Genomic DNA, 13,901 nt, shown 5'->3' on the forward strand with positions numbered 1-13,901 from the left:
AAATCCCAGTGTTTATTTTCAATGAAGAGATTTTCTAAACCAGTGTAATACAGAGCATTCTAAAACCATCTGGCCTAACTTAATAAGCACCAAGACATCACGGAGATGGACAAAAATATAATAAATTTTAATAAAACTAGAAAACAAGACTAGAAATTATTCCAGGTATCAGTATTTCAGAGAATGCTGGGCACAGACAAGTAGCAAGTCTCTAACTCAAATTCAAAGAAAACCATTCAAAAGTATGTTTTACTAGTATACTGTTTCACAGATGTCTACAAAATTGGCTATGTACTGTTGTATAAAACCAGCAACTCACCTTTACACCTGTATGTGGGCTTGTCCAAAAATGATATCCAGGGAGGAAATGTATATGCAATTAAATTGATAAGTATACTGTTCTTTTTGATTAAATATTGTGCCGGAAGCAAAAAAACTTGTACTTTAAAACAGAATCAATGGGGAATCTCTTTATTGCGGCAAAAAAAATATTCTCTAAGTGGCAATGTTCAATGTTCCTACTCTTAGGATGCCGAAAAATAAAACGGGAAAAGGGAACAGGTGTATATGTTGTAACCTTAAGGGAAGAAAGTGAAAAACAAAATCATCTGAGCTTAATTCATTGCTATTTTTGTAAGCAACGACTCAGTCTTGATTTAAGTATGTGTACTGCAGTTACCTAATTCTACAGATTTGTATGATTTATGTTACATTGCCTCTCACCTCTGGCTGACAATACAGAGTGTTTAGGATTAAATATACATTAAGCAACTTAATGTAAATTCTGTGCTGTTGTCACTTAGAAGCTGGTTCTAGGGCGGCAACAAGCCTCGTACATTTGTTTCCTGCTAGTGCAGTTTACATAGTAAGCATAAAAGCTCGAATTTATTGTGATCACTGGGGACAGTAGGAGGTTTATGAATAAAATACATTTTAAAACCATATCTACATTCCTCTCACTTCTCACCACAATACCTCACAGCACCACACTCTTCTGTTGCTAACAGCCATTGTATGTGTTTAAAAAAAAAGATCCCGAGAAAGAAGGAAAATGTGGGAAGAATGTAATTACAGTATCTACAAAGTTATACCAGCCCTTCTTGTTTCTGTAATATACTTCACAAGTTCTTTTCACTTATACCAAGTATCCATTTATAGGCTGTATTTTTATATATTCATTTGTCACAAGGCTGCTGGCAAGCTTTCACTGAAGGTTATGTAGTCTCCTTCACGGTCACCTCCTAAGAATCACCATCAGGAATCAAACAGCTTAGTTTGTGCAAAGTTAGGCTTGCATTATACAGGCTATTCATTCTTGTTCAGAAGGCAAGCCAAATATGAAGTCATCAGGTAAGGATTCTGGAACCATCTGTGCTAACTGATCATCGTAAGATCGAAGGGTCCATAACTTTTCCAACTCATAGATTTCACGTGTCTCTGGCAACATAAAATGGACCACAATATTGCCTGTAAGAGAAAACAGAGAATCACAGTAAGCAAATGGCAAGTTCAGTCTGTCCTGTTCTGTGGCTGGTAGGGGTGTGCAAGCCAAAAATTTTCGGCTATAGCCGAAAGTAGAAAGCCGAAAGAAGATTCTCTATCGTTAAAGCCGAAAGCCGAAACAAGAATCTCTTTCGGCTTTCGGGATTCTTTCGGCATTATTTCGGCATTCTTTCGGCTTTTTTCTATGGGAAAATGCCTCCGTCTTCCAGGACGCCTGGAGGAGGCATTTTCCCACCAAATAAGCCCAAAATTGGTGGGGACCTTCCTCTAACCCTTCTCTAACAACCACCCAGGTTTCAGACAGATTGGACTTTGGGGGGCCATGTTATGGCCCCCCAAAGCAGGTCCCCCCATCCTCCCATAAGAAAGCGAAGGAGCAGCATATTGTTAGCATGCTGCTGCTGATCTTTCTTCATTATTTCCTATGGGGAAAAAATGAAGAGGCAGGCTTCCTTTGCCAGGGGTGGCATTTTGCATGCAAAATGCCCCCCAGCCCTCAGGGGCCCTTCTCTCACCCCTCCTCCCACCCCCCACCAAGGCTCAGCCTGCTCCCACTTGGGGGGGGCCATTTCATGGCCTCCCCAAGTAGGTGCTCTAATCTCTACCACTGACAGCTGGGGGAGGCTTGTGTTGCCAGGGGTGGCATTTTGCATGCAAAATGCCCCCCAACCCTCTGGGGCCCTTCTCCCACCCCTCCTCCCACCCCCCACCAAGGCTCAGCCTGCTCCCACTTGGGGGGGCATTTCATGGCCTCCCCAAGTAGGTGCTCTGCTCTCATCTCTACCACTGACAGCTGGGGGAGGCATCCCCAAGTAGGTCCTCTCAGCCCCTAAAGTCCACCCCTTACAGCCCCACACAAACCCAATTCCCCCCCAGCTGCCACACACAGACCCAAATCCCCACATTAGCCCCTCACAGACCCAAATCCACCCCCACCTGCCCTACACCCATAACCCCAGGAACAGGCTGGCAAAGGCCAGCCCTCTCCCTTTGTTCCCTATGCTGGGAACTTCTAAACTCTCTTTCCCTGGGCAATTCTGCACAGCCCAGGGGTGCCACAATGGTGGGCACACTTCTGAGTGCCAGCTGGTCCCTGTGAAAGAGCACCTGAACCACAGACACCCTCCCTCAAATTCCCCCACCACCTACAGAGATGGCTGGCCAGCCAGCCCCATTGTTCCCTATGATGGGAACCAACTGCACAACAAAGAATAAAACAAGAACAACACAAAATAAAGTTTTAAAAAAATTATTTTCTCCCTTCCAAAGTACAAGTAGGCAAAGCATTATGACACATTACACCAGCAGTCCCCCACACAGAAAAATTAAAACAAAACTCACTTAACATCAGAGAATCACAAAGCATGATTCCTGTCAAAAACACTTTATTTCTTGAACAGCTTTAGGTTACACAGCAGGGGGGAACACCAAAGGGCATGGCAGCACTATCTTACACAAAAATAACACAACTCACTTAACATCAGAGAATCACAAAGCATGATTCCTGTCAAAAACACTTTATTTCTTGAACAGCTTTAGGTTACACAGCAGGGGGGGACACCAAAGGGCATGGCAGCACTATCTTACACAAAAATAACACAACTCACTTAACATCAGAGAATCACAAAACACAATTCCTGTCAAAAACACTTTATTTCTTGAACAGCTTTAGGTTACACAGCAGGGGGGAACACCAAAGGGCATGGCAGCACTATCTTACACAAAAATAACACAACTCACTTAACATCAGAGAATCACAAAAACACAATTCCTGGCAAAAACACTTTATTTCTTGAACAGCTTTAGGTTACACAGTAGGAGGGCACAACAGGGCATGATAGCAATGTACTACAAAAAATAATACAACCCACTTCACCGTTTTTGACAGCAATTGTGTTTGTGTGATTCTCTGATGTGAAGTGAGTTGTGTTATTTTTGCGTAGTACACTGCTTTCCTGCTCTGCGGTGCCTTCCTACTGTGTAACCTAAAGCAGTTACAGAAATAAAGTGCTTTTGACAGCTATTTTTTGGGGTGATTCTTTAATGTGAAGTGAGTTGTGTTATTTTTGTGTAAGATACTGCTTCCATGCCCTTTGGTGTCCCCCCCCCCCTGCTGTGTAGCCTAAATATCAGGTGCTCTTTCACAGGGACCAGCTGGCACTCAGAAGTGTGCCCACCATTGTGGCACCCCTGGGCTGTGCAGAATTGCCTAGGGAAAGAGAGTTTAGAAGTTCCCAGCATAGGGAACAAAGGGAGAGGGCTGGCCTTTGCCAGCCTGTTCCTGGGGTTATGGGTGTGGGGCAGGTGGGGGTGGATTTGGGTCTGTGAGGGGCTAATGTGGGGATTTGGGTCTGTGTGTGGCAGCTGGGGGGGAATTGGGTTTGTGTGGGGCTGTAAGGGGTGGACTTTAGGGGCTGAGAGGACCTACTTGGGGATGCCATGAAATGGCCCCCCCAAGTGGGAGCAGTCTGAGCCTTGGTGGGGGGTGGGAGGAAGGGTGGGAGAAGGGCCCCAGAGGGCTGGGGGGCATTTTGCATGCAAAATGCCACCCCTGGCAACACAAGCCTCCCCCAGCTGTCAGTGGTAGAGATGAGAGCAGAGCACCTACTTGGGGAGGCCATGAAATGCCCCCCCAAGTGGGAGCAGGCTGAGCCTTGGTGGGGGGTGGGAGGAGGGGTGGGAGAAGGGCCCCAGAGGGTTGGGGGGCATTTTGCATGCAAAATGCCACCCCTGGCAACACAAGCCTCCCCCAGCTGTCAGTGGTAGAGATTAGAGCACCTACTTGGGGAGGCCATGAAATGGCCCCCCCAAGTGGGAGCAGGCTGAGCCTTGGTGGGGGGTGGGAGGAGGGGTGGGAGAAGGGCCCCTGAGGGCTGGGGGGCATTTTGCATGCAAAATGCCACCCCTGGCAAAGGAAGCCTGCCTCTTCATTTTTTCCCCATAGGAAATAATGAAGAAAGATCAGCAGCAGCATGCTAACAATATGCTGCTCCTTCGCTTTCTTATGGGAGGATGGGGGGACCTGCTTTGGGGGGCCATAACATGGCCCCCCCAAAGTCCAATCTGTCTGAAACTTGGGTGGTTGTTAGAGAAGGGTTAGAGGAAGGTCCCCACCAATTTTGGGCTTATTCGGTGGGAAAATGCCTCCTCCAGGCGTCCTGGAAGACGGAGGCATTTTCCCATAGAAAAGCCGAAAGAAAGCCGAAAGAATCCCGAAACGTTTCGGCTTTTTTCTTTCGGCTACCCGAAACGTTTCGGCATTCCCCGAAACGTTTCGGCATTCCCCGAAACGTTTCGGCATTCCCCGAAAGAAGCCGAAACACTTTTGTTTCGGCATTCTTTCGGCATTCTGAATGCCGAAACGCACATCCCTAGTGGCTGGATAAAAATTTGCACCTAACTAACAGGTTCAATGGATATATCATACAGTCTTGACTTTGAAATTTTTAAATTCTGTGCTCAGACATATTCCATCCATCCAACTGCTAGTGGAGGGTGATCGCAGACATGGAATTTTTCCCCCTTTGATCAGTTCGTTTTCACGTTCAGAAAAATGCTGCCTGGAGTTGTACAACTTGCATGGACATGAATTTCACACAAGTTTTCTCTGGGAGTGGGGTGGAAGTTTACAGGAAGGAAAGGAAATCAGGCAATGTCACTTTTCTTTTGCCAGCACTGGGGGATCAAAAGGGACTGACCGGGGAAACAGAGCACAGGAGATACATGCATATGTTGTGCTGTGGGCTGGTTGGTTTCAATCTTTCTTGAAACTGTTGTTTTAAGTTTCAGCTTCACAGAAGCATTATTTAATGTGACGGTACTGATGGTATATTATTCATTGCTTACATTTACCTTTTCCAATCATTAAAGGTGTTCAATTAACAGGTACTGGCTGCTGACATGAAAATGCATGTAACACACACCCACGAGCAGAACTTTTAAGGGGAAGTAATTGTGTCTGTTTCCACCATCCGATGCATAAGCTCAGATAACTAATAAGCATGATCCAGATGCACGCTGCATCAGAATAGAAGTACTAACTGAAGATGTTTTGAGGAGCTGGTGCTCGGTGCATGCCAACCTCTGCTTGGCATGCAGAAGGTCCCAGGTTCAATCCCCAGCATCTCCAGTGAAAGATCATTACTCAAAACACTGGAAAGCTGCTGCCATTATGATCAGGCAATACTGAAAGGGTTGCCCGGTCCCTATACCCTCCAAGCAGGAGGACGGGGACCTGGTCCTTATCTTGTGCCTTCTGTGTTTGTCTTTTGGCACACACGCTCCCGGTGAATGCGACATCACTTCCAGAAATGATGTCACGTCAGGCACAGAAGCGTTCCCACACAAAGTGCGGAAGCACTCCCACAGCTGGCACACCATCACTTCCAGAAGTGATGTCGCATCTGTTGTGAATGTGTGCACCGCGCATGTTCCTGAGGCGCATGCCAGTGGTGGGTGATCTCTAGGAGACTGAAAACCTCCACATGCAGGTAAACCGCCAGGAGACTGCCTGCCACCGGCAGCTCCACGTGCTCTCCAGCAGTTAGGAACAATATCATTTTGTATGTTGTTGTACACCCATGTCGCAGCAACACTAGCACAGATGCTTAGATGCAAGAAGACACTTTTTCACTCGACATGTATTCTTGCAATAACCTACTCAGCAGGGGTATTACATCCAATGCAATTATGTTCTGGTTTTACTCTCTACTCCCAGTAATAAGCTGCTTCACTTCCACAACTTTAAGTGTTGAATTTAGTGTTTACCAAAATCTATACACAACCAGTTATCAGTCTCTCTTCCTTCAATCAGAACATGAGGTTCTGAGTCAGTCTTCAGATGTTTATACTGAAAAAAAAAGAAACCAAGCTGAGGAACCATGCTATGAATGTTAAAAATCAAATGCAGGAAATCAGCAACTACTAGAGTTAAGCTTTCCCACAGCAGCTGAAGCTTTTTGTTGACCTTTGCACTGACGCTTATAGCGCATTCCTGATTTGAGTTAATACATATTCCATCTCAAAGGAATTTTTCCTTGAACAGGGTTCTAGAGTGTTTTTAGCTCCACCCAGTTACACCCCACAACTGTACAAAATACCACCCGCTTTTAGTGTTGAGCAATATCCAGACAGGAAACAGGCAAACCTAGCAGAGGGAGCATCCTTCTGAAAGGGAACTGTAGGGCCTTTCACACTTCCGTCAGTCTCTCTTAGAGGTATCAGTATGGTCCAGTATTCTGGAACTGACAAGCCTGAGAAGTTGTAGTTGTCCTGCACATAACCTTCAATAATCTGTCAGATGCAGAACTGAAGGGAGAGGTGAGACAGGAAGACCTCTTTCATTAGTCAACCAGGGTCTAACTCGGTCTCACACACACAAAGGTGCTTTATACTCTGTCACACCACTTGTGTATCAAGACCAGTACTGTCTATTATGACAGGCAACAGCTCTCCAGGGTCTCAGGTTCCTCACATCTGCTCCTTCCTACCTGATCCTTTGCTCTACTCTTCCTGTCCCCTCTTCCCTCTGTTCTGTATTATAGTATGGGCAGTAGTTCTGAACTGTGAACTGCCTTGAGCACACTAGCAGATTGGTAGTATATAAATACATCAAATAAAACTAAACTGACTTTCTCAGTACTCTGACAGTTATCTTCAAAAAGTCTGCCCAAAGCCTTTTCAGGAGGGGTCTACTTATCCGCTGTCTACCCACACGGGACAGGCATGCTATATACAAAGGGCCTTGTGCAATACTTGCATCTAGCCACACCCACAGCTCACACAAGCATCAGTATTCCCAGGTTCCCCTCCAGTTTTGCCTGTGCCACTGGTCCTAACTGAGAGGACCGGTGCCAATAAGGTTAGGAGCCCCCTAAATTTGAAAGGGGAGGAGCCACCACCCACAGTTAAAGTACAGCAGCAGAAGAGGTGGGCAGAACCTATTTCCCTCATCTTTCTACACGTAATCCCAAACCTTTGGGTTTACAGACTATATTTCTGTTAAATTACTTTTCCCCTCCAATTTTCCAAACACTTATTTTCTATAGTAGCACCTTTCTTCTGGGATTCCAATCCTGCCCCCTATGAAAACTGCTGTATTTACTGCCCTCTTCAAGAATACTTTATAAAACTCTTCTCTCTCATGCTTTTCCAAACTGATTTTCCTCCAGTCAGCTCATCACTTAGTCTATTTTTAATCCCCCACCCCGTTTACATCCTTCAAGTATCACATCTACTTTTAACTGCTAAGGTAGCAGGCAGCTAATTGGTCTACTTGCTCTGTATACAATGCAGTTGTTATTGACTCTCCCTAGTTTACAAAAGTCTTTCCTCTCCTAGGAGTGATCCTACTTCCTACAGGGAACAACAATTTACAATTACATAGGCCACAAAAATGAGTTTGTGTAATGATTTTCCATAAGCTCTTCTAAAATCAATACTGAACCAAATATTTATATGATAACTAATGTGGCTAGAGATATATATTTACCAATTCAAGCTAGCACTTCAGCCTCATACAGAGTCAGAAGTCAATATACTCCAATTTAACTCATTTGTGAGTTGGAAATCCTGCTAGTTATGGTACAATCAGATGCTGCTATATGAGACACTATTTCCCTTAAAATATGTATCTTGCAAAGTTGTCTGTCTCCTTATTAAGAATACAAAATGGGCACAACACACTTCAGAATGCTATCTATTTAAAATTCTCTCAAATCTAAACAAGTGAAAATATTTGCCATACCATTTTTACCAAGTAGTGGGCCATGGCGTGCAGGTGCCGTGCAGAGGATCCACTGACAATTATAAAGTAATTGCTGTATCTCATCTCTGGAGGCAGCTGAATAACACAGATATCTTTGGCATTTTCTTGTCTTAGCAGTGATACCATATGGTCAATGCTGAATGTTGAAGCTGCATAATCTGAAACAGACAACTCTTAAATGATAAAAACTAAATATAATCAAGGAAAAATAGACACACATTGTTACGGATGGAATTATGCATTTTCATCACCTTGCAGTAAGCACTACTTTCTACAGAGGTATGTGAACATTTTACTACACTGGTTAATACACATAATGCCAGCTCTCTACAAACTATGGTTTGTAAGCTGGGAGCAGAGCTAGGGAAACAAATACTCCTAGCTTAAAGGGGCTATCAACATGAAATGCCACACAGGAACACCACACAGACTAGTGTTTCTTCCAAACCTGACTGAAATAAGATCCTGAGCATCACAGAAAAATCAGCCAAGTAAATGTGTCCTAAGACAATCCTCAAAGTAATCAAGTTGGCTCCAGAAGGGAGGGAGGGAGCTGAGGAGAAGGAGGTGAATTAGCCACTGAAGCTATGATGAAGAAACTAGCTGAGCACATTAACAGAAAGAACCAGATACAGAATACCCCCAGGAACAATATGTTATAGGAATTACATTTACAACACAATAAAATATTTTATGTCACCTTGGAGAAAAAATGGGATGTGGAAGGGAAACTGTGGCAGTTTGAAAATTACTGAGACTTTATAAAAGAAGAGAGAAGTGGCTTTACCGGGAAAGGGGGATTTAAATATTAAATTCTAAGCTATTATCAGGGTTAAGATGAAAATTCTGTTTTATTACACACAGTATTAAATAGCAGACATATTATTATGAATAGATATTATGAATATATATGAGCATGCTAGCTGGGTATTTTTTATTGTAGTTAAGTTCTTAGTATAACAGGTATTTTATAACTAAAATAGATTGAGAATAAGAATAAGAAATGTTTAAAGGAATATATAGACTATAAGTTAAATTGATTAACTTATATGAGGGAGAGTAAAGAGATTAAGTAAGGGAATAGAAAATGGATAAAATGTTTTACTAATAATATAAAGGTTATCAAAATGCTAGCAATGTGTTATTTAGAATATACGATTTAGTAAAGGAGGGGTTAATGGTAGTTCTGTGTTTTAAAAAAAAAGAATAACAAGCTTAGAAGAGAGTTTAAGTGTATGTTTAATAGATTACATGAGGTATTATATAAGTAAGCAATAAGATAGATAAAGGGTTGGAAAACTGTTGGAAGTCAAATAAAAGGGGGGAGGAAAGGGAGGGGGTTAGAAACAGATATTAATAAAGGGGGAATTTGTATTTTATGATTATATAATCTAATCCAATTAAAAAAAATTTATATATATATATATATATATATATATATATATATATATATATATATATATATATATATATATTTTATGTCACCTACAGGAGCCCTTGAGCCGAGACTACTGAAACCAAGCAGACAGTACTGGAAGAGGCTGCACATGCTTGCAGGCCAAACTCCGCCACTGTATGTAACTGAAGTTCCCAAGGCAAACTAAAGTCCCATAAGCTAGAAGGTATACTACCATGTGCCCTGATCTCAATAGCCCAGGTGAACCTGATCTCATCAGATCTCAGAAGCTAAGCAGGGTTGACTTGGCTTGGATGGGAAACCTCCAACTAAGACCAGGGCTGCAGAGGCAGGCAACGGCAAACCACCTCTGTTAGTCTCTTGACATGACCCCCCCACACACACACACACAAAAACCGGGTCAGCTATGACTTGAGGGCACTCTCCTCTACCATGTAGCAATTTTGACTTTAATACAAAATATTTTAAAATTACTGTTGCAGCTAGAGTCCAGCTCGAGGGTGCAATTAGCCTGCAAGCATCTTCAGTTCTATACCCCTTCCAAGCCGTACAGACCAATATGAGTGGCACTCCCCCCCCTTCCACTCTCTCCAGTTGCCCAGAGTACGATCCAGTTTCCTTCCTCAGGCCTTCTTGCAGAGCCAGAAGTATTCTAGGTTGTTCTCCCCCTCATCTCTCCCAGTGCTTCTTGTACCAGGAATCCCCACTGAAGGGCTCACTGCAACATCAGATCTTGTTTCCTGGTACTTCGCCTGCTCCCACCATTGGGCCGCTGCTGGTAGGTTTCCAGAGAGGGGCTGTCCTGTCCCTTCTCTCCCTGTAGTAGGATGTACTTGTGCTTCAGTACTTCCACGCTGCTTCCTCTTCGTCGTCCATTATCTTTTTATGACTACTTCATCTGCTTTTGAAGAGGATGCAGCAGGGCGCTCCGCCAGTGTCGGTCAAAGGGAATAAGAGAGGACTGTTCACATCGCTGGGCGGAAGCCGTACAAGACCTCCCGCTTCGTTATGCTGTTGCTTGCAGGACTTTCTCGGCTGTTATCAGTCTCAGCGGTCGGATCGCCATTCCAGTGGGGCAGCCGCGCTGGACTGCAGCAGCAGCAGCAGAATAAAACAGGGATCCAGTTGCTCCTTAACAGGATTTGTTCCAGCCGGAGCTTTCGGGAGCCAGAGGTCAGAGATACATCGAACCAGGACTCCAGAAAGCTTACGCGGGAATAATTTTTGTTACCGTTTCAAGCATCACTGGACGCCTGCTTTATTCTACTGGATCACAAACTTGTTAAAGGCACAAACGCGACGGCCACCCGCGCTGATTTCGGGGCTTCTTACCGGAAGGGTCCCCGCCAATATCTGGGCAAGGGTGCGGCTCCGGCCCGACCATCTCCACTTCCTGCCCGTGCTCCGCACCCGCAGCCTCCTCTGCACCCCGTAGCTGAGAGGTACTCACGCTGCCAGCTTTTCGCTGCGCCGCTGAGGCCACCGTGGTAATGAGAGGGGGAGCCACCGGATTCACAGCACGCAGCCCCCTTGTTCCCAAAGCGCTCCCAGCAGCAACGCCTCCTGTTCGGGCCCGCAACAGCGCCCGCAGGCAGCGAAACCCTCGCCACATGGCGCTCAATTGCTTCGCCAGGAGAACCCCTATGGAACTTCCGCTCTTCCAATGTTCCAAATGCGAACCTCTCAAGAGTCCGGGATAGTTCCTCCTCACTGATTGGCTGCTGCATACAGAGTCGCCTTGTAGTTGGCCACTTACCGCACGTGGGAAAAGACGCAGGCGCTCTCTGCGACAGAAACGAGACGGTTTCTTTTAAGGGTCGCTTTGTTTTTGCTCCGCCTTGATTTTAGCGCAGTCGCATTTGGTGTTGTCTTGCCTGCGTGTTGTCATGTGTACAAAGCCCTCCGTGCGCGGTGCACGTTACTGGAAGCGGTCTTTTTTTTTTTAACCGGTTATAAAATCTTGCGCCAGCATTCCGCACAGAGTGCGTTCTGCTGTAGTCTTTCCACATTTTGACTCCAGAGGCCAGGTGTATGCGGCAAACATACAGAGCCGGAGTTAAATTGACTCCCAGGTGCTCCTACGTGTGGATCATAGGCATGTAGAAGAAGGGACGGAAAGGCAGGAACATCTGGGGCGTTGTTAGTGTTTGTTGGACATGGAGACCTCATGCTCGGGGAGAGGCCGTGGCTCAATGGAAATGCCTCGGCTTTGCGTGCAGAAGGTCCCTAATCCCCAGTATCTCCAGTTAAATGGACCAGGCAGTAAATGACCTGAATCAGATTGATGGTCTGATTCAGTATAAGGCACTGTTCAACATTATGCGGTATTGTATAGTGGTTAGTGTCAGATTACAGGATCTGAGAAGAAAAACTTTAAATAACTTTCCTCCCATATTTTACTTAATCTGTCAGACTAATTATAACATGCACTATAGCTAGCTTCCTGACACACTGATTTACAATACCCCTCCCACCCTATGCATGGATTTTGCCACTTCTATCTGTTGAAAGGAGCGTTGTCTATTGAAAGCTCATACCCTAGAAATCTAGTTGCCATTCTGCCATGGACGCTCAAGTCAGTCACACACTGACTAATCTAGTTTATAGGGATGTTGTGAGGATACAAGGGAGGGGAGGGGAGCTATGTAAACTGCTCTGGATCCCAACTGCGGAGAACAGTGAGATAAAAAGGAAGTAAATAAACCTTAAGCATGTTTAGCTTTCAGTGGGACAGAGATGCAACCAGTATTGCATAGTGGTTAGAGTCTAATTAGAGCCAAGGCCCATAACGGGGGCACTGAAGGATAGGTTTGTTTTATCAGGGAAGGGGCCTGGTTCATGCTGCAAGCCCATTGCCATGGTATCATATTTCATGGCCATGATAATATCTTGGTCTCATTACATCATTACAGAAATAAAAGGGTTTTTTCATGTATGTGTGTGTAATCTTGATTTAGGCCCAAAGAAACGTTGCTTGGGTCCCGTGTTCAGCCTTAAAATTCATTATGTAATCAGTCACTATAGCTACATCCACATAGATATTTTTTCCCAGCTTGGCTTCCAAAGTGCAGCAGTTTGGGGATTTTTGGAGCACCTATATGACCAGGTTTTCCCTGTCATTGAAACATTCTTTCTCAAACTTGGTTTGGTATGATCATTCCAGAAAGAATGCAGTCCAAGCACATGAGCAAGTCATTTGAAGGAGAAGGTGTGCATTTTTAAAGATCCCACCCATATTATTTTTCTTTCAGCTCTTCCCTGCTGTTCAAGAAAAGAGCTTTTAAAATAAGCCAGGAGTTGCTATTTCATGTGGTGCAATAACATTATTATGATCCATAATCTACTAGTTCCTCTGAATTCCAAGCTTGAAGAGAAATAAATATTTGATGGCAGAGTAAAAATGCAAGGGAAATGGGAACTTACCGAGGACAGGCTGTACGAAATTCCTCAGCAGGTGCTCTATTGCCAGTATAACAGGGAACACAATTCTCACTGTGTGGATGCATCTTCTCTTAGCCTAATCTTGGATTTTTAAAATTTTAATTCTGGATGTATCAATTATGCTGCAGAAATATGGCCTGGGTTATGTCCTTGGGTACTAATATGGTTCTGATTCATTAACTGTCTCCATCAGATGTGTGTGGTGAGGATTATGTTTTTGTGGGTGATTCAAGAAACTTGAATCTCTGCAAACCATATGTCCAGAGACAGATTGGCCATTAAGGCTATTGAAAAGAGTCTCAATGACCTGCCAGGCCTCACCTTGCCATAGGGGGGTAAGATTGCGCCATCCGCCGTGGCCAGGCATTTCTTGATCTGAGCCTGGAGGGCCAGTGCTCTCTCCCTCCTTTGGGGGTCCAGGGGTGGGGCTCTTTTCCAGAGCTATCCCATCCCTGCTTATGTCAGCTGCTCCACTCCTAATACTTATGTTCCAAGGAGAACAGCAGGTTCCCTACAGAGATAATAGTTGTGCAAAATGAGCAACAGTAGCCATGATAACAGATAGCAAGGCTTTTTTGGTGTTGATTTCCTTTCATAAATGATTTCCTTGCCATATATCTGAGGGTCACTCTAAACATTACTTTGGTCACGAGTTCACCACGGAACCAACTTGGGCTCGTGCAGGTCACACAGAAACTCTGGGGAATGGCTTCCATTTAAAAAAAGAAGAGCCCAAATAGGCTCTGAAAGCTGCCACCAGGGGAGGGAAAGCTC

At 44.6% G+C, this 13,901-nt stretch overlaps 1 protein-coding gene across 1 annotated transcript; it reads right to left on the reverse strand.

The window, feature by feature from the left end:
• On the reverse strand, window positions 1–11,375 carry MALSU1 (mitochondrial assembly of ribosomal large subunit 1). Its single transcript, XM_054991928.1, has 4 exons — window positions 11,019–11,375; window positions 8,249–8,427; window positions 6,271–6,352; window positions 1–1,467 (listed from the first exon to the last, which is right to left on the reverse strand). The coding sequence occupies exons 1-4, from the start codon at window positions 11,296–11,298 to the stop codon at window positions 1,310–1,312; spliced, it is 699 nt and encodes a 232-aa protein (XP_054847903.1). The 5' UTR covers window positions 11,299–11,375; the 3' UTR covers window positions 1–1,309.
• Window positions 11,376–13,901: the final 2,526 nt, after the last annotated feature.

The sequence above is a fragment of the Eublepharis macularius genome, chromosome 11 (genome assembly GCF_028583425.1).
Source record: "Eublepharis macularius isolate TG4126 chromosome 11, MPM_Emac_v1.0, whole genome shotgun sequence".
Lineage (NCBI taxonomy): Eukaryota > Metazoa > Chordata > Lepidosauria > Squamata > Eublepharidae > Eublepharis > Eublepharis macularius.

What these genes read in the sequence shown, in the direction of transcription:
- MALSU1 (XM_054991928.1), bottom strand. Translation starts at nt 11,298, where the DNA reads ATGTGGCGAGGGTTTCGCTGCCTGCGGGCGCTGTTGCGGGCCCGAACA. An exon ending in CCCACTACTTGGTAAAAATG is followed by an intron (nt 6,353 to 8,248) that starts GTATGGCAAATA and finishes TTTTTTTTTCAG; the next exon opens with TATAAACATCTGAAGACTGA. An exon ending in CTGGTTGTGTATAGATTTTG is followed by an intron (nt 1,468 to 6,270) that starts GTAAACACTAAA and finishes TTTCTCTTACAG; the next exon opens with GCAATATTGTGGTCCATTTT.